This window comes from Amblyomma mixtum, chromosome 3 (assembly GCF_055824585.1).
Source record: "Amblyomma mixtum isolate Tamu chromosome 3, ASM5582458v1, whole genome shotgun sequence".
Classification (NCBI taxonomy): Eukaryota; Metazoa; Arthropoda; class Arachnida; order Ixodida; family Ixodidae; genus Amblyomma; species Amblyomma mixtum.
In genome coordinates, this window is record NC_143014.1 from 65,270,578 (window position 1) to 65,295,586 (window position 25,009).

The 25,009-nt window shown below is 48.3% G+C and overlaps 1 protein-coding gene across 1 annotated transcript; it reads left to right on the forward strand.

Annotated features, from left to right (window-relative positions):
• Positions 1–9,120: 9,120 nt before the first annotated feature.
• LOC149350466 (tubulin beta chain-like) lies at positions 9,121–24,507 on the forward strand. Its single transcript, XM_089576880.1, has 7 exons — positions 9,121–9,177; positions 9,801–9,909; positions 10,717–10,827; positions 16,939–17,183; positions 17,273–17,472; positions 23,782–24,218; positions 24,359–24,507. The coding sequence occupies exons 1-7, from the start codon at positions 9,121–9,123 to the stop codon at positions 24,505–24,507; spliced, it is 1,308 nt and encodes a 435-aa protein (XP_089433006.1).
• The last annotated feature ends 502 nt before the right edge of the window (positions 24,508–25,009 follow it).

The following is a 25,009-nucleotide window of genomic DNA, read 5'->3' on the forward strand; positions in this document are numbered from 1 at the left end:
GGCTGGTGCTCAAAATCTTCTGGAACATTATCACCTTTTGCAAAAAATAAGTGCGAAGTACTAGGGCCTTAATGTATAAGTTGACCGTTTTCCATTGCCCATTCCGCGTCCATTCCGTCCTCTGTGATTGGTCACTCAGATATACCCGCGGCTTTCAAGCGTCTGCGAGAAGCGACCCAGCCATTGGGTGGTTGCCGACCAGACCTCACCATTGGCTGCCATTGACTGCGAAATGCAGCCAACAGTGAGGTCTGGTCGCCAACAACCCAATGGCCAGTTCGCTTGCCCCAGACGCTTGAAAGCCGCGGGTATCTGAGTGACCAATGACAGAGGACCGAATGGACGCGGAATGGGCAATGGAAAATGAACAGCTCTTAGAATACGGCCCCTGCTTTAGCACGTTTATTCGTGAACCAGTCTGCAGGCGGCGCCTGAAACGGCTGCTTCTTGAGTCGCGTATCCCACTCCCAGCCATGCAATGCACATATGCTACACCTGCGTCAGCACACAGTACTCACTATTCAGAAGACTCGAAAAGTGTGCCGCTTTTTACGTGCTGTCACTGCGTAGAGCCCCGAGCCTTCTGCGTGCTATAATAGGATCGATCAAATGTGCCAAGCTAGCTGGCCAGCGAAGGAGAATTCCACAGTCGCAGTAGGGTGGTGGTGGGTTGTTTATGAGGAAACGAAAGGCCCAGTGACTTTCACTCTCGGTGTACACTTCAACCCCGCCGTGAGGGAAGGGATGAAAAGCAGGAAGAGAGAAAGAGGCGCCGTAGTGGAGGGCTCCAGATTCGTTTCGACCATTTGAAGTTCTTTAACCTGTACTGACAGCGCAGTGCACGGACGTTTTCGTATTTCGCGTCGCCCTCAATGTTGCCACCACGGCCGAACACCCATAGCCATTGAGCCACCGCGGCCTGTGCACAGTCGTCGGTCGATGCCCACTATGGCTTTCTTTTGAAAAACAAGAATTTTTTTAGGCATATTGGTTAATTCTCCTACACTCCCTATCGCATCCTCCTCTTCTCCCCTTATTTTGCTTAAAGCCCCAGAACCTATATGAGAAGGCGAGCCGCTTTGAAAAAGCGCTACTCCTTGGGCGATATTCCAGTAAGGATGCGTCAATGAAATTGAAGTATGAGTTTACTGTGTACACACGAAATTTCTCCGCTTTTTCTTTTGTCCTGATTTACCCACCCGCATTAAACTGCGATGCGGCGGCTGCTTTTTGTGTGCACACTGCTATGAACGAAGGTGATGACGCCAAGGTGAGGCGTCAGTATCATCCGCACTTGCTCTTCGCATCCGCAAAGCGAAGGTCCAAAGAAGGCGACGTCTGAATGACACTGGCCGTCTACTTTGTCACTTAAGGGGATGAAATTGCCATGTACCTATGTTGACAAGCAACAACCTCGCCGCCTACTTCAAAGTGGCGCACGCGGCACTGTGCTAATGACGTAACGAATGCACCGGCGGGGGACTGGCGCGCGCTCAAAACACATTACCAGGGGTTCGGTACTAGCGCTCCTATGGTTCCCTTGGTTGTCACCAAGTGGCGCATGGCTTTTGAACATAAGAAAATAGCGCCTTGATATCATCCGTGTCATAGGAAAGAAAGAGAATGACCGAGTGGCTTCAGGACAGAACGTGATAAGCCGCTAGGTTTAGCGGCACTGTCTGGGCATTGTCCCGAATTCATGGAAATGAAAACAAAGATAACGCCACGTGCGTACAAATGCATTACACGAAGACAGTAAGCAGGATATAATTGTACCGTTCAAGTGCGATTTCAGTGACTTTCGCATGTTCCCAGTTTCGTTTCAGTAATGCTTCAAGAAAGACGCGTGCTTCAGTTGCTCGCGCGTGGTGCCCACTAAGCTCTGTACTGCCTTTGGACAAAAATCGAAAGGCAAGCGGGGCTATGCTGGGCTCACTAAGGAAGCCGGCCGGTGAAGCGGTGGCCGCCAATCGCTAGAGTCTTGCTCCGCGGTGTTGCTGACAGCTCGGGGACGTAGAGGCCTGGATGTTATTAGTGCGAGCCCGGCAGGCGTTGGGGACGTGCCTGGCAGCGTCCCGGACTCGATAGGCGACGCGCTCGCGCCCAGTTCTGGAAAGCCGGGGAGCTGGCGCTCCCTAACGAGTGCGCAAGGCTCTGTAATCCGCGGCAGCAATTAATGAATTCCAATGGCGCGTTAAACATTGCTGCGAGCGTCGGTGCCCAAACTTGACAGCCTCTTTCCTTCTTGGCGAGCGCGTAAACAGCGTGGTCGATAGATTGTTATCGTCCTGCGCCACCGGTCCGAGGCCTGTCGGTTACCAGCATCTGCTTCCCCATAAGCGGAGCCCCTGATTACTTCCTCTTTAGGCCGCTCTTTAGAGTAGCTTTTGTAAGTCGGGTCTGGCGATGGCGCTCTTTTTATTCGGTGCCCATCACTAACGACGCGCTCGGAACCGTTTCGCTGCAGCCGGCGGGAAAGAGCGCGCATTACTCGCTGTCGACTCGCTCGGGCGTCGAAGTTCTCTGCACGAGCGTTCACCACGGTGGCACGCGCGCCCCGCGTTGGGGGAGGGAAGAGGCGAGCGAGCTGAACTCGCCAGCGCTGCTTTGCAAGCGCCGGTTCCCGAGCGCCTGGGGAGAACTGGGCGCTGGCACTTGTGGGAAAATAAAACACTCGCTCCCACAGCAGCGAGCGCTCCTTGACTCTGATGAGCGGGAAAGCGATAGTGGAGTCTCTTATCGTTTTCGGGGTAGAACACTGCTCTATAGTCGGGTATTTAGCTAAACGTTTCCTTCTTTGCTAGGTGACTACTGATTGCTTTGTTCATTTGTTACGCTTGAAGACCTCAAGCATATGATTTGGTTTGGTTTGGTTTATGGAGGTTTAACGTCCTAAAGCGACTAATGTTATGTGGGACGCCGTAGTGAAGGGTTCCGGAAATTTCCACCACCTGGAGTTCTTTAACGTGCACTGACATCGCCCAGCACACGCGCCGCTAGAATTTCGCCTTCACCGAAACTGCACCGCCGCGACTGGGATCGAACCCGTGTCTTCCGGGTCAGCAGCCGAGCGCCGTAACCACTGAGCCACCGTGGCGGCTCAAGCATATAATATTTTTGGAGCAAAAGTTCAGTCTGGGCTATTTGGCACATTTTTAGATGCTTAGCCAGGAGACTGCGCGTGCACTAACTTGCAGACAAAGTAGTCCCTGTCCAGTTTAAAAAAAAAAGGAAAACGACCCGTGCTCTATACATTGTAACACATAGCGCTCTTTTCTCGGGGGTCGTGGGTGCAGTTCCCATGTAGAGCACGAAAATTCAGTACGGGCTTGCCACTTCGCTTTATGGTGCAACGTAGTACGTAAACAGACATCAAATGAAAAAAGAAAAACGACAATTTGATATGTCACGTGGCACTTAAAAAGAAACGAAAAGCCCTGAAACCACCAGAAACCAAATATATTTGCTGCAGGAGACGAAAAAAACTGCTCCAGAAGGTTGCGTAGGCTAGTTTGGTACGCGTCTTGCGCACGAACGCTTAAGACATGCGAGGGAAAGTACACCTAGAAGGGAAACATGTTTCGAATAAAATTAATCGCTTTGCTGTAAACCTTCTCTGAAAGGCTGAATACGCGAGGACTACACATTGCTCACATCATCGGGGTTACAAGAACTCATCCCGCCAATATGTGCCAGAGACATTGCGCCTTTCGTCGCATTTATAGACCTTGCTATGTCTGCGAAGGCGCCGGTGCAGAACACGGCGGGCGCTACAGAGGACGACGAGGCGCCATTCAGTCGGCGGACACCTGACACGGCAAGCTACCCAGGTGCGCAGGCGTCGACGGCGCCAAGGAGGGAAGAAAGCATTGTCGGCTTTGCGTGGGGGTCGGCTTGCGGGTGCCCGCGGGCTGAAATAGGACACACACAAGCAAGCCGCCGAGAAGGGCTCACGCCGTGCCGATCGGACGTGCCGGCAACGCGATCGACTTACCGTCCTGCAGCGCGGGACACCACTCATGCGTGACTCTATACGCGGGAGGGACAGACGTGCAAAGGCGGCTATGGAACGAGAAGACGAGAGACCGCGCTCGTCGAGGCAGCGATGTCCGACTGCGGGCCAGCCGAAGCAGACTTAACGGCAACTCAAGATGAGCCGACCTGAGTGAAGCGCTGACCTACCGGACTAGCTACCAAGTCTCACACAAGCCAGAGGTGAGCGGGCCCCTGCAGTTCCCCTTCGCACAGAGCTAGTAATTATAAGCAATGTTTTGTCGAGTTACCGGTCGCAATTGAGACGCCGCTGGAAAAGAAGCGGCAGAAATCGTAGTTCCGATAAATGCAGCAAATAATAATGAAAGGTTGATTTTGTGATTCTTTCAAAAACGAGCATGCACAACGTGCTGTTGAATGCAATTCACGGAATCTACAATGCTCCGCCCAGAGAACCGGAGATTTATGCATCGTTTGACAAGCAGTATATGGCATGTCCTGCAGCAGCTACAAGCTCGTGCGTCTGGTGGCTATAGAGCAACAGTTATATTCCGAAGAAGGGCTCGTGGATGACTGGCGTGATCGCCGAAGGAGAAGAATAATGGTGGCACAATGGCCTGCGATGGATAAGGCAGGCGAAGCTTTGCGTAGAGCGGCTAGCTACTTCGTCCTTTGTACGGCAACACGTTGCCGGTTGAGACAGCAGGTCTCGGTGTTCTCAACTGAACGGTTCATACAGGACAAGAGGCAAAATACAAGAGAAAACAAAAAAAGAAAGGTGTTTGAAACCTGTCGACAGTCGATGCGCACTGCCCATACTTTCTGTTTGAAGCTCGTTAAATAAACTGTGATGTCAGAGGCGGAGGTGTGAAATTTCGTACCGTCACCCAATTTCTGCCGATCACAGCTCAGTGTATAACCATCCATGTGGGTGGCGCGTGAGGTCCACCAGCGCTGCAGTGTCGATAGGCAGACATCTTTACCGGCGAGCCTATTTCGAACACTCGCACGAGTTAATAGCAAAAACGCATTTTCCACTATTTCAGTAGCCTTAGTAACATTCCGAGGGGAAACAATGTTTGAAGCGCTCACAAAGCGCGCAGTTTTCAGATACGAGGCAGCGCGGTCGAAAAGGACCACAAAGCTTTAAAACTCACGAACCCGGACAATATGCAGGGCGTGCATTTTCCTGTTCCTGTACTTTACACGCAAAAAGCCTTCATTGGTGTCCCGTGTCTTCTCTCCGTCTACTGCCTGTATTTTTGCCCTTCTGACTGCCACTCTTTTTCCTCCTCCCTTTTCAAATAAAATTACTGCCACCCGCGGCACCTGTCGTGCTGCAAAACCAAGGGCGAAACCGACGCGCGAGGGCGCAGTGCTCGTCGACAACACAGAAGGGGTTTCGCAGGCCGCGCTGTGTATTTAGGAGCCTTGGGATGAAATGGCATCACGGCTACGGCAGCGTAACACGAAACTCAGCGACAGCTGGCGCCCATCTAGATCGGAAAGTCCTTTCTGCTGTCTTATGGTTCGATATGCTACATTTCAATCCTCTCTCCACAACAGCCCCGGCCTTGAGGGTAAAATAAATAAATAAATAAATAAATAAATAAATAAATAAATAAATAAATAAATAAATAAATAGATAAATAAATAAATAAATAAATAAATAAATAAATAAATAAAATAAAAAATAAATAAATAAATAAATAAATAAATAATCACAGCATGGAATAAATGACAGCGTCTCTCACAGCAAGAAAAAAACTATCTAGAATTTACGGTGCCTCAGCAGTCATTATCCTCACCAGAAGCAGTTCCCGCGCCTCAGCAGCTGACCGGCATTACCCATTTGGAGCATATGAAGAGCCTCAAGCATGAGTTTGGGAGCGTAACGAATTAATTAATTAATTAATCGTTATTTAATTATTCAACTCATTACGCAGTTAATGAATGAACCAGCCAGTGTTTCTGCTCTAATGGCTACCAGACGATTCTGCATAAAGAAGAGGAAGACGAAGGTTGGGGGTTTCTGCGACTCGTTCGCAAAAAAACCAAAACAATAATTTGCGTTCGAGATTATGACGTCCTCTCTTACTGCATTACTTGGCCATCGCCGGGCTCTTAGCCGATCGTCCATAAGGAGTGCAAGCCCTTAACCTTGCGAAGCCAGGGACTGTCTTCGATGACTGCTCATAAATCAGTTCCTGGTTCAGAAAAAGATAGTTTGGACTAATTGGGCCTTTTGTAAAGATACTTGCGCAATATGGAAGACCGATGGACGGCACACGTACGACGACGAGGGGCTAGCGTTCCACCTGCAGTCGTGTCTTTTCTTTACGTCGACCCTCGGTATTTCGTACAGCGCAAGTATCGTTACAACTGATCCTGATTTAAAAATCGGAACGTCTCATTGGCTTCATCTTGTGCGCATCTGTGAACCCTTCACCTGGGTAAACACTTACACATTCGAGGAAGCTTCCTTCAAAGTATATTTGCACAATACTGCAAGATAACAGGAAGGAGGCGAGTTTTTCCGCCGTACCCGCAGCGCCTTAATTTGAGCTAGTGTGGTTCATGGTTTACGGGGGTTTAACGCCCCAAAGCGACTCAGGCTATGCGGGACGCCGTAGTGAAGGGCTCCGGAAATTTCGACCACCTGGGGTTCTCTAAAGTGCACTGACATCGCACAGTACACGGGCCCCTAGAATTTCGCCTCCACTGAAATTCGACTAGTCATTGAGCCCTTGACTGTTGTGGCGTGACCAGTAACAACCCATGCTTCCATTTCAAATCGCACTCGGGCTTGTCGATGCTACGAACGCTCTTAAGTGGTTCTCTCCTGAGCACCTGGATTTTTGGGGTCTGTAAATCACAGTAAATTATTTTAAAGTCCCATCTTTGGCCTATAGTCTTGGCAACGTACAAACGCATGCATACAGCGCTTGGTTTGGCACATGCTGGCTATCACCGGTTATCGAGGGGAGCTCCAACTATTTGAAGCCCTCGTATACTAAAGCGTTGCTAGAGCGTTCCATGGTCTATTGTTAAGCAGCGCTAACCATTCAGTGACGTACTGAATACATTATACCTGATATAATTATTGCCAAGATACCTTGCCTATATAGACCACTCACTGCGGTTCTCTATAATCGGCCAAGAATCGGAAGTTGTAAGTAGGTTAATCAGCAGGATACGAATTAGCCAAGAAAAATTATAAGGGAGACACAAAAACGAGAGATTCAGAACAGCCTGGTGGACGTAATAAAGATAAGGTATTGGGTTAAATTTAACAAACAGAAAAGCGGGAATATCATAGGCTTTAGCAAGAGGATTGATGTGATCCCGATAAGAGAACTTTTTGAGGTGGAGCTGTGACCTAGAATGGCGGTGCCATGCTAGCAGAACTATACTGCTTCAACTGAGCTCAATGGAGCATTACAGTGGGCGATTGTAAATGGGAGCACTTTAATCCAAGTCGAGAGCAGTCGGGGCTGGAGAGTGTAACGAAGTCACATGATATTAAACGTCATATTCTTGCCTTTTTCTCTTTTGTTTGGTTCCGTCACTCTGCGCATGGGCGCCTTTCTATTCCCTCTACCAAGATCCACTAGCTGAAAACAAACCGCCAAGTAATAACAGGCATGCGCTGTACGGGTTCACGACAGTTGCAGAGTAGCAGCTGAGAGCCCACATCTGTCACTTCGCACGCGCAGTTTGCGCCTGGTATGAGCGGACTGGATAGCGCCTTCGGTGTTCACGTTCATTACTTTGCTTTCATTGCGCATTCTAGAAAGGGCGCCACATCTTGTAAAAAAGCCTGGACATTGCTTTAATTCCATTCTGAACGCGGACTGATGTTCAGCATCACAGCCGGCAAATATCGAGGAAACGACGGAGTTGTCGAAATGTACTAGGACGTTCGCCAGTGCAGCAATTAATAATCTTGAAACCATGACTGACAGTCATGCTAGCTAGCACGCACCCAGAGAATAGTGGGGGAGCAAGCGCCGTCACGTGACATGCATGCTCTCGGAGCGCGGTGTGCGTTCCAGTGGCAGAACAAGTACGCCTTCCCCCGGCGTGCTTCTGCTCTACTCCTCTCTGCTCGGCACGTCTGCTCCTGTTCGCCCACTGGAATGCGCCACAAGATGAAGCACCGGTTCTTCCAACACCCTACTTCTCAAAAAGGAAAAGCGCCGGCAAAACAGCCAAGAACGCCCTTTTGATTCCGGTTCACGGCAAAAGGGGCATCGAGGAGAGATCGCTCTACCAGACATCTTTTCAACAGACGTCCCACTGCTGAACGCAGGAAGGATATTACACATCTGCACATTTAGAGGACCAAGCAGGGCTTGTACATAAATAACCTGTGGGGCGTGAAAACGAGATCAATGGGTGCCTATAAAAGGGAGGTCTGGCAAGGACACTGAGTTGGGATCGGTGGAAACACAGTTTTTGTAGCCTGAGGTATATCTGCACAGTGAAAACTGAAACAGACGTAAGGGGGGTGGGACTAGCGCTTCAAAGTTATAACATTTTAATTACCATGAACTTGGGCAGCTCTACAGGCTCGACCAAAGTGCTTCCCGCCGCTCCAAAAAGAACAAGGAGTCGAAGCTTGAAGGCAGGTGCACCAGGCAACTAAAAAAGTCCGATTCTGAAATTGGACGGAGTGAACCGATTAAATGAAGCAATACTAGAAAAAAAAAAGAAGCTGGAGAATTAGCGCCACGATCGGCTCTCTCTGGCGCGAGTGAAGAATTTAAGGACGAAGAAAAGAAAGCCGAGGAAAGGCACGAAGCGTGCAGTGACGTCTACCGCGTTCGCCCCTGCCGCCACATGCGTGGACCCCGCGCTTTCCGAAACGAGAAATAGTTCCTATGTAATTACGCATATCCTTTATGGTGGATCAGTTGCGTCAGCTGATGATTTCGCATCCAAGCTCGCAGCCTCATTTAACTTGGCAGCAATAAGCCGCGCCTTTTTCTTAGGCGCCATTAAGCTGTTCCTTGTACGAGTAGGAACACGGTCGAGAGTGACGTGTTGCAGCACAGAGAGGCTTACAAATACCGGGGCACTTGCGTGTCAGCCATTTTGAGAGCATCTTAGAGGTCATCTTTCATGATGCGCGAGATTGTGCACATCCAGGTGGGCCAATGCGGCAACAAGATCGCTGCGAAGGTAAGTCACCTCTCCGTGTTTTTCTGATTTCGCGGCTCAAGCGCATGCTGGTTTCTTTTAGTCTCAGAGTCTGCTCCGGTGAGTTTCATTTGCAAATTCACGTAGGGTCGTTAACACCATGTTCAAGAACCTTGTTTCAGGCTACGGGCGTAAGCAGTAACGCGTTTTCAGAGCGATGATTTCACGTTTACGTTTCAACGACCGCTAGCGCTACACGAGCGTGACCTCAGCCGTCATCTGAGATTAGTTCAAACTTTGGTAAGTTATTTCGAATTGCTGGTGGGTGGCATAATGCGAATCCCGTAGCCAAGTGTTGTCTTTTATCTGCCAAGATGGAGTAGAGGGGAATAGTCCATAAATCTTTTGCTCATTGTCTGCTTGCCTCAGTTACATCAATGTAACTGTGAGGCTTTGCCGAAGTTCCGCGACCGGTGAGCTGCGGGACCTGGGACCGTGAACCCGGCTGCTCCGATAAAAGGGAACCGGTAGCTGTAGCTTTGTTGTCTGAGGCGTTTAACATCATTTCGTGTTCCGCGCGACTTTCAAGCGCTGAATGTTCTTTGATGCTCGTAGGTGTTGGATATGATGTCATTCTGATTTGTGATTTCTTTACCCGCTTGCAGTTCTGGGAGACAATCTCGGCTGAACACTCCATAGAGGCCGACGGGGTGTTTTACGGATTGTCCGATCAGCAAATCGAAAAGATCGGCGTATTCTACGCACTTGCGTCTGGTATTCTACGCACTTGCCTCTCTCTAGTTCAGTTACTTTCACTCTACACTTGTCGCGTCGCGTTTGAGTGCACCCTGCTGCTGTGTTCGCGCTGTTAAAATGACGCCCGACTTTACAGCGGAGTAGTCAGCGGCATGCTCTTGTTCGAGCTTTGCGTTCTATTCTTGCATGATTTTGTGGCAGTCGCAGTGTAACGTCTCGCTGCCTTTTGCATTTGAGGCATTTTGTGTTACTGCAGCTTTTCTAGCCGGTTTGTCTAGAGTCTTACAAATCTCGGTTTGAGTGCCCTTGACGATCGTGCTTTGTACTGCATCGTTGTGGCGCCGAAATTCCGCCACTTGTCTCATCTGCAAGCCAGGTTTTTTTTTTGTTGCCCTATATGCCATACGAGTTTGTTTTTTATCTGTTTAATCCCAAGTCTATTTATGAACAATTTAGATATAACATTATTTCTTATCGGAATGACGGGATCGAAGCGAGACATTTCGGGGTACCGCTGTCACTTTAATTTAGGTTTTAATTTGTTTTACACTTTTTTACGATTGACGCTGTCTATCTGCTTGTTTTATTCTCCACACACAGTGTAATGTATACTTTTAAGACTGTTATTTAAGTCTGTTAACCCTGCTTTGACTTGCTTTCACTTGTGGCACGTTTTCTCATCCTTGTTGTTTTTGCTTGCTTAGTTGCTCCGTTCTGTCTCGTTTTCGTCTTTCTCTGGAACCATTCCAGCGAGGTGATGCAGGCATTCGTAATGGACACATATCATCTTTTCTTCCACTGAGCGAGATTGCTTTCTTGCTTCAGGCGGCAAGTACGTGCCTCGTTCTGTACTGGTGGACCTCGAGCCGGGAACCATTGACGCGGTCCGCTGGAGTCACTTCGGCGGGCTCTTTCGTCCGGACAACTTTGTGTTTGGTAAGCGGCTGCTCTTCGTTGTCTCTGCTCCTGCCGTCTGAGATTTTAAGACGCGCTAAAACAATAGGACTGAATCACGCGCCTAGATGAGCGCGCAGTGTTAATTACGCCTTTAATGCAAAGAAATGACATTTGCAAACACACACGTCCAAACACTACTTTTTTCCTCTCAAATTATTCCTAAAGCTGCAGTTTCGATCCAGAGCGCTATTAGAGAGAAATTATTCGAATTGCGTGTGAGTTTAATCCCAAGCCAGCTGTACCAGTTTAGCATAGAGATTTTTGTCGCAAACCACGAATTGCGGGCGCAAGAACTGCAAAGCATGATCAATCAGCTAGACAGGCAGAGTAGGACGGTGGGGCTAAGAATTAACATGCAGAAAACCAAAGTAATGTTCAACAGCCTTGCAAGAGAACAGCCGTTCGCAATTGGTAGCGAGGTGCTGGAAGCAGTAAGAGAATATGTCTACTTAAGGCAGGTAGTGACCGCAGATCCGGATCATGAGAGGGAAATAACTAGAAGAATAAGAATGGGGTGGAGCGTGTATGGCAGGTTCTCTCAGGTCATGAACGGTAGCTTACCAATATCCCTGAAGAGAAAAGTATATAACAGCTGTATCCTACCGGTACTCACCTATGGGGCAGAAACGTGGAGGCTAACAAAGAGGGTTCAGCTTAAGTTAAGAACAACGCAGCGAGCTATGGAAAGGAAAATGATAGGTGTAACGTTAAGAGATCGGAAGAGGGCGGAGTGGGTGAGGGAACAAACGCGGGTTAATGACATCTTAGTTGAAATCAAGAGGAAGAAGTGGGCCAGGGCAGGACATGTAATGCGAAGGCAAGGTAACCGCTGGTCCTTAAGGGTAACGGAGTGGATTCCAAGAGAAAGCAAACGTAGCAGGGGACGGCAGAAAGTTAGGTGGGCGGATGAGATTAAGAAGTTTGCGGGATACAGTGGCGGCAACTAGCAAAAGACAGGGTTAATTGGAGAGACATGGGAGAGGCCTTTGCCCTGCAGTGGGTGTAGTCAGGCTGATGATGATGATGATGAACTGATACAAGTGTGGTCCCGAGACTTAGCGCATTTTTAGGCGAGGACATTGAGTAAATGCGAGGATCGCATTTACTCAGCGATAAATATTCTGGGGGAAATCGGGAAAAAGCTGTCAGAAGTGCGTTATAAAGACGGCTGGCATTGCACAGTGACTTCATTTTGCCACCGTCGGTGTTACGAGGATTGCACCATTGTGTTGCCCATTAATTAATCGTTCTCATGCAACCAGCCGGTTTTTCGAGTAAATATAATGTAGTCTTTGTGAAGAACCCGTTTCGATGAGTCCCTAGTGTCACGAGACGTCCTGTAGCAACATGACATGGCATCTTTTCAACTTTGTCAAAATGATTTTCAAACGCACCAGTTTTTCGAGCATAACAAGACTCCATAACCCAACCCTTTAGCTAAATCACCTCACACTGTCACGTGACATTGAGCTTTTTTTCACCAATACCTGGCACAAGCGAGCTTTCACGACGAACTTCGCGCGGCCAGCACTAGCGCGGCAGAACGCCGGCGTGTCGTCGCCGTGCTGCGCACATGCGGCGAAAAACACGCCGCCGCTGCCGCCTTGATTTCAGTGTTGCTAGAAATCGCGTGATTCTAAACCTAAGGCAAACCAGAACTTCGACTGGAGGACGCGTAGAAAGCACCCAGGCTGCCCACACTGTGCAGTAGTAATCGTGATCGGGGCTAGCCGCGTCGTGTAGCTGTGCGGTGTGCGGTAGCGTTTTTGTGTCCTAGAAAAGTATTGGTCGCATCTGGACGGCTGCGATCAATTTATAATAGTGTACGCGATGCGCAGAGCTTGTGTAGCCGCATTCTCTAGCTTGGTAGCCGAGCTAAATGCGGCGGATGGAAGCCAGACGCGGTCGCGCCCTCATTGGTCCGTGCTGGCAGCCCTCATTGGCCGCTTCTGGCGAGCGGCTGACCACCCGACGAACATATCCAGCCCGACATGATCGACAGCGAACTGCCGCCGGCCTACGGGCGGACGCCGCCCGTTAGCTCTTCGCCAGTTTTTCGCGGGGAAGTCGCTCCATGTGTGTCGGTCTTTAGTAATACGTTGCAGAAAATCCGCCGCTGCTGTCAACATGAAGCCTCGGGGAAAGTGGAGAGGAGGATAGTAATATAGGTAAATAGTGGAGAGGGTGAAACTGGAGATGGGAACGTGGGGAGGGGCCAGTAGAAAGGGAAGACACTGCGAGCGCAGGCCCCACCGCAGCAATCGGAATGATTGCGTGTAAATTTTTTAACCTTGTCATGATCAGTGTCAAAGAAAACGTTCTTCGTTCAACAAGGCTACAGCACTGGCTGACCCGGACCACGAGAACGCAAGAAATAGCAGAATAAGAATGGGGTGGTGGTCATTTCGCAGGCAGGCTCGGGTCATGAATAGGAGTGTACCACTATACCTCAAGAGGAAAGTCTACAAAAGTTGCATCTTGACAGTAGTCACCTGTGGAGCGGTGTCTTGGAACATAACGAAAAGGCTCAAAATTAAGTCGAGGATAGCGTAGCGAGCCATGGAAGAGAAAATGAAGAAGAAGAGAACAGATCAGGTCAGGGAACAAACGCGAGCAGATGATATAGTTGAAATCATAGGCAGGACATGTAGTGCGAAGGCATTACACATGTAGTGTAATGCCTTCGGGCCTTTAAGGAAACAATAAATGAAATGAAATGAAATCGAGATAACCGATGCGCCGTCAATACCGGAAGAGATCCAAGAGAAGGCAAGCGTAGCAGGGGGCGGCAGAAAGTCAGCTGTGCAGAGGAGATTAGGAAGTGTGCGAGGATAAGGTGGCCGCAGCTGGAACGAGGCAGAGTTAATTGGATGGATATCGAGAGGCCTTTGTCCTGCAATGGACACAGGCCGATGATGATGATGACACTGGTGCAATTTTCCGCAACTTTGGGTGATAAATGGCGTTCCATTCTCCGTAAGTGACAGGAACCCGTGTTGGTAGGAAATCAGCCAGCCTTCCTGTTGCTTTGGTCGAAGCGGAACTGATGTATCGTGAAGATGGTTGCGGCTGCCAGGTTCGCCACACAAGCCTACTTACGGCTTCAGTGCTCCCGTTCTGGTATTCTATGCTCAATAACGGTGCTTAGTAAAGGATAGTCAATAGCATATTCTCTTTTAACGCTTTTAATTCCAAAATTATGAAGAACTGAACGAAAAAAAATCGTCGCCTGCACATAATACTTACCATAGCCAACATTCTCTAGAGGGAGAAGTAAACGTGGATTCCGCCTCTGAATCGGTAGCCGCGTCGCTATGCTTCGATCTGCGCACATATTGAGTTTATTATTTTATCTCTTTATTTATCTATTTATTTATGTACATATCCAAGGGGCCCTTTCGGGCGTTACATAGTGATCCATATGTATCAACAGCGCGAACACAACACAGGAAGAGCGCCGCCGCGGTGGCTCAGCGGTTATGGTGCTCGGCTGCTGACCCGAAAGACGCGGGTTCGATCCCGGCCGCGGCGGCTGGAAATTCTTTGGAGGAGAAATTCTAGAGGCCCTTGTATTGCTCGATGTCAGTGCACGTTAAAGAACCCCAGGTGGTCGAAATTTCCGGAGCCCTTCACTACGGCGTCTCTCATAGCCTTAGTCGCTTTGGGACGTTAAACCCCATAAACCAAACCAAACAACACAGGAAGAAGAAGGAGAAGATAGTACAGAGCGCTGAACTTCCCACTTTTATTTGAACAAGACTGAACCCGCACTTATATACACACACCAGGTAAAATCCCACCAGGGGAGTAATCAAGGCGTGCGATCGAACTGGGACCCACACGATGTCCAGGGCATCGAAAAGATAACTAGAATCGCACTATACAAAGTGCGGGTCCAGTCTTGTTTAAATAAAAGTTGGAAGTTCAGCGCTCTGTACCATCTTCTCCTTCTTCTCCCTGTGTTGTGCTCGCGCTGCTGGTACACATGGATCGCAACCAACTAGCCCGGCAGATGGTGCTGTTCAAGTTACATAGTGGGGATTCAATAACGCAAAAATGATTACAACAAGCACATAAGTAAAAGTTGCACCTCACTTATTTTAACAGTCCGCTTTTTCACTTCTTCAATGAATTTAGCGCAAGTGTTAGGCTGGTATGCAAACTTTCAGACCATTTGTTCGAGGTTTGTCTCGAGAAGAGTCTCACTGCTACGGCTGAACTCACGTTTCATGCCAAATAATAGCCAAGCAAAATACGAAACCTCGTCTACCCGGCATTGCTGCGCCTCTCTAGGGTGGATGAGTAATCGCAGTGCCATCTTTTCCACTAGGAAATATTCAGAAACTCTGATGCTCATAAATTTTTAGCGTCGCTAAATTAAGAAATCATGAACAACAATGAGCATTTGGTTCATTTTGTGCAGCTATAGCTGCACTGATTCGTTTTCCCTTCCAACCCACAAGAAGCAATTCACTGTCGTAGAAATCGCAACGACTGCGCAGAAAAACGTCGTTAGTGCTCTCGAGGCATCATCTATTCCTCTTGCTTGGGTTGACGTCTTCGTTTAGTGGTCTTTAAAGCGAGTCTGGAACCTGACAGGCTGGTTAGCTGCCTTGTGATCTACACATCTGTGGCACACTCACATTACGCTACTACAGCCCTTGCTGCAGTGTGCGTGACGTCTTTTGCTGCCTAGGGATATGTGAATAGAAAAAAAGCACATAAAATACGAATAGCGTAGGTTTGCTATAGAATCGAATAAGAATATTGCCACTAAAATCCAAATCAAATACGAACTGAATAGTGATTAAAACCGAATCAATTACGAATCGAATATTTTTACGATTATTCACTGCTTGTGTGAATATTCCTACAAAACAACGAATAGTGCCAGACAGTGAAGTGCTAACGGTGGCACTGCGGTTCGGAGGTGTGCCTTATGATGCTATAGATACAGCTGTCAAATGACGCAACACTGATCTTAACTAGGGGGTACGTGAAGTCAGAATATTAACTGTACTACCAACATGTGAAACTAATAGGACAATTACCCTTTTGATCGAATGCTTAGGGGAGCACTCCAAGGTGGAGTAGATTTGTAATAAGGGAGTAATTACTCATTGACGTCCACCCTAGGGCAGCCATACGGCTACTAAGGAAAGCTATACAGCTTTCTCACAAACTTCGTAGTTAAAGAAAAATTCGTCCTGGTCCGGGATCACGACCAGGACTAAATTTTCTTTAACTACAAAGTTCGTGAGAAAGCTCTCTATCTTTCCTTTGTAGCCGTATGGCTGCGCTCCGGTGGACGCCCATGAGTCATTACTCACTTATTACAATTACTATTTGCTACTCATGGCGACACCATGGCAGCGCCATATTTCTGTAGGTGCGGAGCGATAGCTGCGTATGAGTCATGTTTATTGTGAGCGGACATAACAGCAGAGTTTGCTGAACCTACCTGAGCCCCTCTCGCGTCGCCCAGTCATAGAGGTCATATATGAGCATTATGAGCGCTTCCACATGAATGGAAACGAACCGTAGCGGCGCAGAAGCATCCAAACATCGCAGACCGATAGCAACAACATGCTGTGCGCCCTCTGAATGGGCCGTTTTTTAAACGGTCGTCGAAGAAAACAATGGCATGCCTTAGTCGAACGTCGCGCAAATTATTTAAAACTATTCGAAAAATTTAGACTATATTCGATTCGTTTGGAATAACTTTGAACGGATACTATTTGATCCGTTCGGCCAATCGAGCAGGATGATATCGATGCACCACGCGAAAATTTCTAATTAGCTCGCCCTTACTGTTGGCGGAGCGTTTTACATCAAATTCCGTATGAGGCGCTTTCTGAAGTGTAAATGCGTTGGCATCACAGTCCGGAAACTCCAGCTATGTTGCCTGATGTTAATCCCTGTGCTTGCTTCTGCATTCAGGCAGCATGACCTGCTCTCGGGCACCGTTGAGACTGCTCTCAGCAGTATGTTCGATGCGTGACTTTTCCTTTGTTCATTTTCCAGTAATGATTTTGGCTTTTGCGTCTTATTTTGTTGAACATATACGCCCTTCACTGTCTGCCTATTCAGGTCAGTGGGGTTCGGGCAACAACTGGGCCAAAGGACACTACACTGAGGGAGCCGAACTGGTGGACTCTGTGCTCGACGTCGTCCGCAAAGAAGCGGAAGACTGCGACTGCTTGCAGGGTTTCCAGCTCACGCATTCCCTCGGGGGTGGCACAGGATCTGGCATGGGTACACTGCTCCTGTGTAAGATCCTTGAAGAGTACCCGGATCGCCTCATGAACACATTCAGTGTTGTCCCCTCTCCCAAGGTTAGTGGAATACTCTTCAGATGAGAATTCGTTGTTCCCGTGGTGCATCAGACATGCCACATTTATAAGAGACTGCGTTCCGTCTCCAGGTGTCGGACTCTGTTGTTGAGCCCTACAATGCTACCCTCGCTCTACACCAGTTGTTGGAGTACGCAGACGGAACCTTTTGCATCGACAACGAGGCACTCTACGACATTTGCTTCCGGGCCCTCAAGATCACGACTCCCACCTACGGAGATCTCAACCACTTGGCGTCTGCGACAATGTCGGGCGTGACCACATGTCTGAGGTGGGTGTACAACTTCGTCTATATATTTGCGCTAAATCAGCGTGCACTGGAGCCCCAAAACGCTATAGCAAGGTAAGAACGGGGTCTAGATTGTCGCTTACTGTGCACGGAATCGCGCTAGTCTGGCTACTACAGGACGAAACACACTCGAAAGAACGCGCTTCTCCTGTCTGATCTTTCATTCGCGTGTGTATCCGTCTTGTGGGAATCAGTATGTGGCGGTTCTTCCCACAAAACGTTGGTTGCAGCTTTGATAGTTACGCAAAGCGCTGCGGCCTTATGGCGGGGATAAGCAAGCAAATCAAGCGGGTTTACCGAGCGTAGGGTAACCGAGTCATGCTCAAAGTGCTCTACCAGATTGCTGCTTAGGATATCAGGCAGGCAGACAGATCCACTTGTTGCAAGCAGGCAACCAATGACGCAGACATGCTGAAAACCCAACGATTTTTTTAGCGTAAGCTTGCGTCCTGGAAAGAGTAAGCTCGGCGGTGGCGACGGTAGCGCGCGCTTGGAGGGTGTCTTGATCGGAATGGCTAATGGCGAATTCCATTCGGTGATCCAGAGCACATTTCCGAATCCGCGTAGCAGCAAGATACCGAGGGAGCCTAGGAACCATACCGTCGTAGTGTAGTGAGAACTCAGGATCTGAATCCAAATCACCCACTGAAACACGCCCTTCGGTTCCGCGGAGCAAGCAAACTTGCTCCTGATCGCCGATTTGAGTACGCCACAAGTATGTCAACCAAGCTCTGTTGAAACTGGATTCGGACTTTTCCGAAAAACAGACGCACACTGTACTGAAAGTCACTAACGACGCGGAATCTAACAAATGTGAATGCGGAGCTTCGCTTACCTGGTAGCTTGTAACGCCCAGACGCCAGGTGGTTTGCCGCGCATGGTGAAGAAAGGAACTAAACCCTCTATTACGCCCCTCATTACAAGCATCTATATGAAGTTCGGAAGAAAACAATCAGAAACAATTGTTCATTGAGCGTCTATGAGCGTGGGTAATGTGCCTCTGAGCTTACTTCCACGTGTGCAACACGTTTCTTGGACGTTTTCGCGCAGTCGCGAACACCTTAAAAGTTTGTAAGGTGACGAGGAGTCTTGCCCGGATCATGATAACGGTAGTTTTTTTTACTGATTCATTGCCGATGAACCGGCGTCGACGCTCAGTGACCGCTTGTAGTGCGTGTCGCTTCGTAAGTTGTGTAGGATTGGGCCATTGGGCTCTGCCCGACTACGCATGTCCGATATAGCATCTGTAACCTTGTGGGCTCTATCGTGCTCTCTGCACGCTCTAGAGGTAACTAGGGACGTCAGACGGCTCGTTACAATAATGATGTTTGGTAGCATAGCGTCGAGCGTGGTTGCAGATTCTCCGGCGTGGGTGCGGTCCTTTATCCTGTCATCGGCTCATTCTGCCCAAGGGTGCTGTATGCAAAAACTACGTGGGGCACAATAGATGCCAGGATCTTGTGTTCTGTGTCAGTGTACAGGATGAGCATGTCAGCGATTGCTTCAGCGTTAGTCCGTTGGTCGATCGATGGCCGTCAGTCGTCATCCAGTGATGTCTAGTAGGTTACAGCAATAATTGTTTCTCAACGTTGACGTAGGGAACCAGCCGAAGAAGACTATTTCAATCGTTTTGTCAGACCTCGTTGGCTATTCGATGGTTTAGGAAACCCTGCTGGGTGTGCTAGCGATGATTTTGGTTGTTAAAACGGTACAAAACGCTGGCAATTCTTGACGCAGTATGCGATACTGGCGATGGATACAGCCAGTAATGCTCCTGAATTCTGCGATATGTAGTAATTATTCCGAAGGGATAAAAAGTTAACGGCCTACCTTGGCGTGGCAAACAAAAGGTCGCGTGGTTTCAGTGATAAAATATGTAGTCCGTCACGTCGTCGAAAGCTGATGTAGGCATGAAATGCACTGAAGAAAAGTAGCGCATCTAGGAAGGCTCATAGATGGCGGTATCCCATCACTCCGGTATCCTGCAGGTCCTTTGGCTGCTGAACGTGACCCCTGCTTCACCTGGTCTCCCTAAAACGCAGCTTACCCTTGCTTCGTGTATCAAGTACCCTCCTGGTGTGCTATCCACGTTTACATGAGGGCACTACGCCATAAAAGTTAATGTAAACGCGGCTCCTGGCAGCTTTCGGGTTTTGAGGAGCCTCCGCTATCGGCAACATTTCGTATCTGCACGACAGTGCGCTCGGATTGAAAACTGAAAAGTGGTTTTGAAGAAAAGAAATGACGCAGTAACTGTATCGCATATCTCGGTGGACACTCGAACCGCGCTGTAAGGGAAGGGATAAAGGAGTAGAGGGAAAGGAGAAATGAAGAAAGAGGTGTCGTAGTGGAGGTCTCCTGAATAATTTCGACCACCTGGGGATCTTTAACGTGCACTGACATCGCACAGCACACGGGCGCCTTTTGCGTTCCGCCTCCATCGAAACGCGGCCGCCGCGGTCGGCTTCGAACCCGGGTTTCTCCGGCTCGGTAGACGAGTGCCTTAACCACTGAGCCACCGCGGTGGGTCACTCAGATTCTTTCGCTCATTTCGGCGCTCACCTCGTCTCGCTGCTTTCGCTGTTTTAAGTGCTACAGTGCTCACCTGCTCTTCAGCGGTCTTAGCAAACATAGGGGGCACAGAACGAATAGATGAGAAATGAAGACTTTGAATGGATAGCGCGAGAGGCTAACAATTAGATGAGGTGGCGCGAGAGGCTTCGGCGATGGATCAGTGGTCTAGCTGCTTTTATGTTCCGCCACTGGTTCGAACCTCGCGGGGGCTACAGTATGGTAAGTTCTGCTGGATGTGACTCGGACGGAAAGTTTAGGAATATTTAGGAAAAATTGGGCTTCGTGTTTGGCTCCACGTTTGTCTCTGTTTTCGAAAGATGTTCAGCGTAGCTTTCCGAGAAATGGGAGCTAGGATCATTGCATTCCCATCAAAACTACTGATTAAAAAGGGTTACTCGCGGAAAAATGTGTGAGGTGCGTGCTAAGGGCGAACATTTTGCTTCGTTTCTCTTTCAAAAGAAGGCCTTATCTTATGTGCTCGTACATTTCTGGATTTAAGGGGCAGTGGGTCATTTTCAAATCCATTGGGAGCACGGGCATTCACGGGTAGTGGTAGGAAGCCAGGGCTGGGTGCGATATTTCAAAAAAATATCTTCGATACTGATATCCGATACCCTAAAAAATTGTAATTTCGATGCCAAAACAAGATACATTCAGTGAATTGACTTTCGGTACCGATACTCGATAGTGTATCTTCGATACTTCGAGACACCATTGAAACCGATATTACGGTGATTAGCTAATTTCTCCATTGTTTCTAGAATATTTAGCGTCTACAATATAGCAAACTATATTTTAAAGGGCTTAAACTAGGCCGGCTGCACAAATTGAGTGATGGTGCAATTTCTTCAAAGTGGACCGTCAGCGCCGCCGATTTCGTTAAAATTTCAACTGAGCAGACAAGGGAAGAAAACGAGGGGCCCTATTTAATAGAAGAGGAAAGTAATTTTTTTTTAAAGCTGATGTTTTTCCCGCGAAGTTCTGTGTGACCCCTCAACTACAATCGTATAAGCTTTTAAGTGTTTTTGAGGGTTTTCATTCGTTGCATGCAGCATCCGCCTCTGTCACTGCTTCACGCTGAAAGGCGCTAGCTCCCGCGTTTTGGAAGTCCGATAAGTAATTTCTCGAGCAGTGGGTTTAGCAGACGTTACGAGTTGAAGGTTCTGGGCATAAAACTGGAAATAAGACAAAAATAATAAAAGGTCTGAAAGTATGTATTATGGGAAACATAATCAAATGAAATATGAAATGAAAATCGAAATCAAAAACATAGATGATCTTTATTTAGAAAGAGCCTCGCGATTTGGCATTGTCGTAAGCGAAACAAATGAAAACAGCCTTTCTTCAGGAGGAGATGAGCACGTCGTCGTGTTGTACAGTCGGGGACAAAAGTCTCTGGACCACGTGTTCCTCAAACGAAGCCCATTGCTCTGCTATTAAAAGGCGGCTGGAAACTAAACTTCTGTAGATGACAGAACAAAATAATTACTTTCACCTCCACAAGTGTGGTCTCTATTAGCCTGGGGCTTCGTTCCAGAGACTTTTGTCCCCGACTGTACTTGAAGTCGCTTTTACCTACGGATAAGAGCGAAACATGACCACGTCAGCTCGAAGATCTTGGAAGTAGCTCACAAAAAAGAACAATAAAACTTGCTCCGTGCGAGCAAACACTCACCCCATCAACAATACGGCACCGGAGCAGATGTCCATCGGCTGAGTTCACAAACTCTGACACTTGTTTTCTTTTCCTAGGCACATAGTCAAAACGAGAGATTCTGCTTAATGAGAGAGACATTTAAATGCGCAGTCTCCTAAAGAACAACTGCCATCAGAGGGCAAGCACCTCAGAGCGTGCTGCTCTGTGGCTTTCAGCCTATTGAAAATGTTGACGCATATTTTAAAAACAAGTTTTGCGCTCACTCGCAAATTGCTCAAGGCGAAAGGCGAGTGTAAAGTGCCGGAATACGTTTTCAGTGCAGAGGAGCTTTCGGACATTTTCGGGAAATGTGCGGCCGAAATGAAAAGCCACACCTATGACGTCATGTTGGAGCCGAGTCTCGTTCTTTTGCGGATAACTTTTCATCGCGTCCACATAATCCCATTTCATTTCATTTCATGTAGCTGTGTACAAAACAGCGAATTATTGCGGGTGCGCAACGCCAACCTGCAAAGGCGACTGCCGGGGTTGGGCGTAAGCCCGCGGCTGCACCAGCAGTGCTTATGAACCACCACAACCAAGAATCGTGCACAGACCTGCCTTGCGCGTGGCGTAGGTCGTCATTACGTCTAGCGTTGAGCACGAAATAGAACATGAAAGCGCTGTTCACACTAAGTGTGGTTAAGACCAAGATTTTGTTTGACGAGGTAGTGAAACGGCGCCATTAAAATAATGTTTCTGCGGTGTTTTCTCTAAGTCGGCTTCTACCTCCCCTGCGAAAAATTTTTATTTGCGACCGCTTTCCGGCGGCATTCATGCAGCTGTTCTGACAATGATATACGCAACAATAGTGTGCACGGTATATTGGTGTCTTATAGTTAGGGCGGCAAGCCATGATGTTGCAGCAGGCAGCAAGCAAGCCAGCTTTCTTGCTGCGGGAAGACACTTTCTGGCAAATGAAACTACGCTTTACCGTCTATCTTCCAAGCAAAGATGCCTCCTGCTTGAAGCGGACCAAACAAGGAGAAAAGGAAAAGACAAGCCATCTCTTGGGATATAATTTTCTCCGAACTGAATTTCAGGGCACGGTTGCACTTTTCCAATACATTCATTTGTCGTGTTGAAAAGAAGGTCCGGGGAAAGTCTTTGCTCCCAGGAATGAGCAGCGCAAGTTCTGAAAAGGACTTAAGACCGTGTCTCAGTGTACGGGACGTCTCTGAGTATCGATTTGAGGGGCAGTTTCTGCATTTCCTTGTGAAGTGAGTAAAGAATTTCGACCGGATGTCCTAAATGATTTAGAGCCGGTATGTCCTGGAACATTTACTGTGGTGCGGGTGGTTTTTATTGTTCGTTCTGGTGTTCCCAGTATTCTGCATGAAGGAAACACTGGCGACAACAGCGATCTTTCTTCCTCTCGCATTTGTGTGGTAGGAAATGTAGACCTGATTTCCGCGGAATGAAAAAAAAAAGAAGGCATGCTAGCCATCTTTTAGGTATTGTAATGTGACTAATTGTTTCGCATGTGGAGTGCCACGTGAAGACATTTTTAGACGCGTATGGACCAAGTGATATGGTTGGTATCGCCACCACTTCTTTGTGGACTAGATTTCATTAAACGATGAAAGCTTGGCACGATAGATTTTGTCAAAATAGAGCACCGAGTTCCTGCATTCATAATGCCCAAATTATGCAGGCAATATAATAAAAAAAATTCTGACGTTAAAGATGCTGGAAAGAGTCAGGAAGCCGAGGGAGGGAGGCAGGGAGGGAGGGAGGGAGGGAGGGAGGGAGGGAGGGAGGGAGGGAGGGATGGATGGATGGAGCGAATTTAAGAGGAGAGGACGGAGGGTCATAGAAAACAAAGAAGTGAGAGTGAGGGCTAGGGAGGGTCAGCAATGGGGATGAGGGCGGCAGTGGGACAGTGTGTTCGAGGTGAAAGTAAGGGAGGAAAATCAAGACTGAGAGGATCTGCGAATACCTGGTTCCAAGCAACCGAACCAAAGTGACATCGCTGTAAAATCTGAGTCCACACGTATTAAGGCTCTTCGCTTTCCTCTCAGGTTCCCTGGACAGCTGAACGGCGACCTTCGCAAACTGGCCGTCAACATGGTGCCGTTCCCACGCCTGCACTTCTTCATGCCTGGCTTTGCTCCACTCACATCCAGAGACAGCAGGCAGTACCGGGCACTGACTGTGCAGGAGCTGACAGAGCAGATGTTCGACGCCAAAAACATGTTGGTTGCTTGCGACCCCCGCCATGGTCGTTACCTGACGGTGGCCGCAATTTTCAGAGGTCGAATGAGCACGAGAGAAGTCGACGAGAACATGCTGGACATCCAGAACAAGAACTCTGCGTTCTTCGTCGAATGGGTACCGAACAATGTTAAGACAGCTGTCTGTGACATCCCACCGCAGGGTCTCAAGACGTCCTCTACTTTCATTGGGAACAGCACGGCCATTCAGGAGCTCTTCAAGCGAATCTCCGAGCAGTTCACGAGTAAGCAGCGCTCGTTCTTGAGCTTCTCTTTCTAGCCACATGCCCTGTATTATACCGCCCATTCTTATCTATTTGGAACAGCGTATAAGTTGTGCATGTGAACCACGTCTGGTGACCAAGTGTACTTATTTTTTTCGCAGCCATGTTCCGCCGCAAGGCATTCTTACATTGGTACACCGGGGAGGGCATGGATGAAGCGGAGTTCACCGAAGCGGAGTCCAACATTAACGATCTGATTTCAGAGTACCAACAGTACCAGGAAGCTACTGTCGAGGAAGAGGAGTTCTGAAACCAATGGGATGAACAGCCCCAACTTTTTGTACTTTTTTTTTTACCCGCGCAGACAAGAGACAGCCTTTCTCTTTGCAAGTTTGTTTTTCAGTGAAGTCTTCTGTTATTTTGCCTTCCAACCAATCAATTCTCTTCGCCTTATACCTCCACTCAACTTGCCATGAGAACATAGCCTGAAGCCTCTCTAGCTCCTGACAAACATTTTAATAACCGGTTAATGCGCTAGGGCCGACGTCACCTAACCAGGTAATAGCTGTACTCCCTAAGGTCTCATTAAGAAAAGGTACCAAAATGGCGCATTTTTTATAACTTGAAATTCTTCAATAACATGTTTATATTAGCCATATCTTTTGTTCACTCTTGGAGCTTCAGGAAGAAAGGGTTGGTTTTGAATAGCAGCGCACGAAATTCACTATTCGTCCACTGATTCCCTCCAAACTACTGGAGAGAGAGAGAGAGAGAAACTTTATCATGGCAAGTGTGTTTAGACCCCCCTTGGG

Excerpts from the sequence above, each read along its gene's own strand:
- LOC149350466 (XM_089576880.1), top strand. The coding sequence starts at position 9,121 with ATGCGCGAGATTGTGCACATCCAGGTGGGCCAATGCGGCAACAAGATC. Across the intron at positions 10,828-16,938 it reads TCCGGACAACTTTGTGTTTG|GTCAGTGGGGTTCGGGCAAC; the intron begins GTAAGCGGCTGC and ends CTGCCTATTCAG. Across the intron at positions 17,184-17,272 it reads GTGTTGTCCCCTCTCCCAAG|GTGTCGGACTCTGTTGTTGA; the intron begins GTTAGTGGAATA and ends TTCCGTCTCCAG.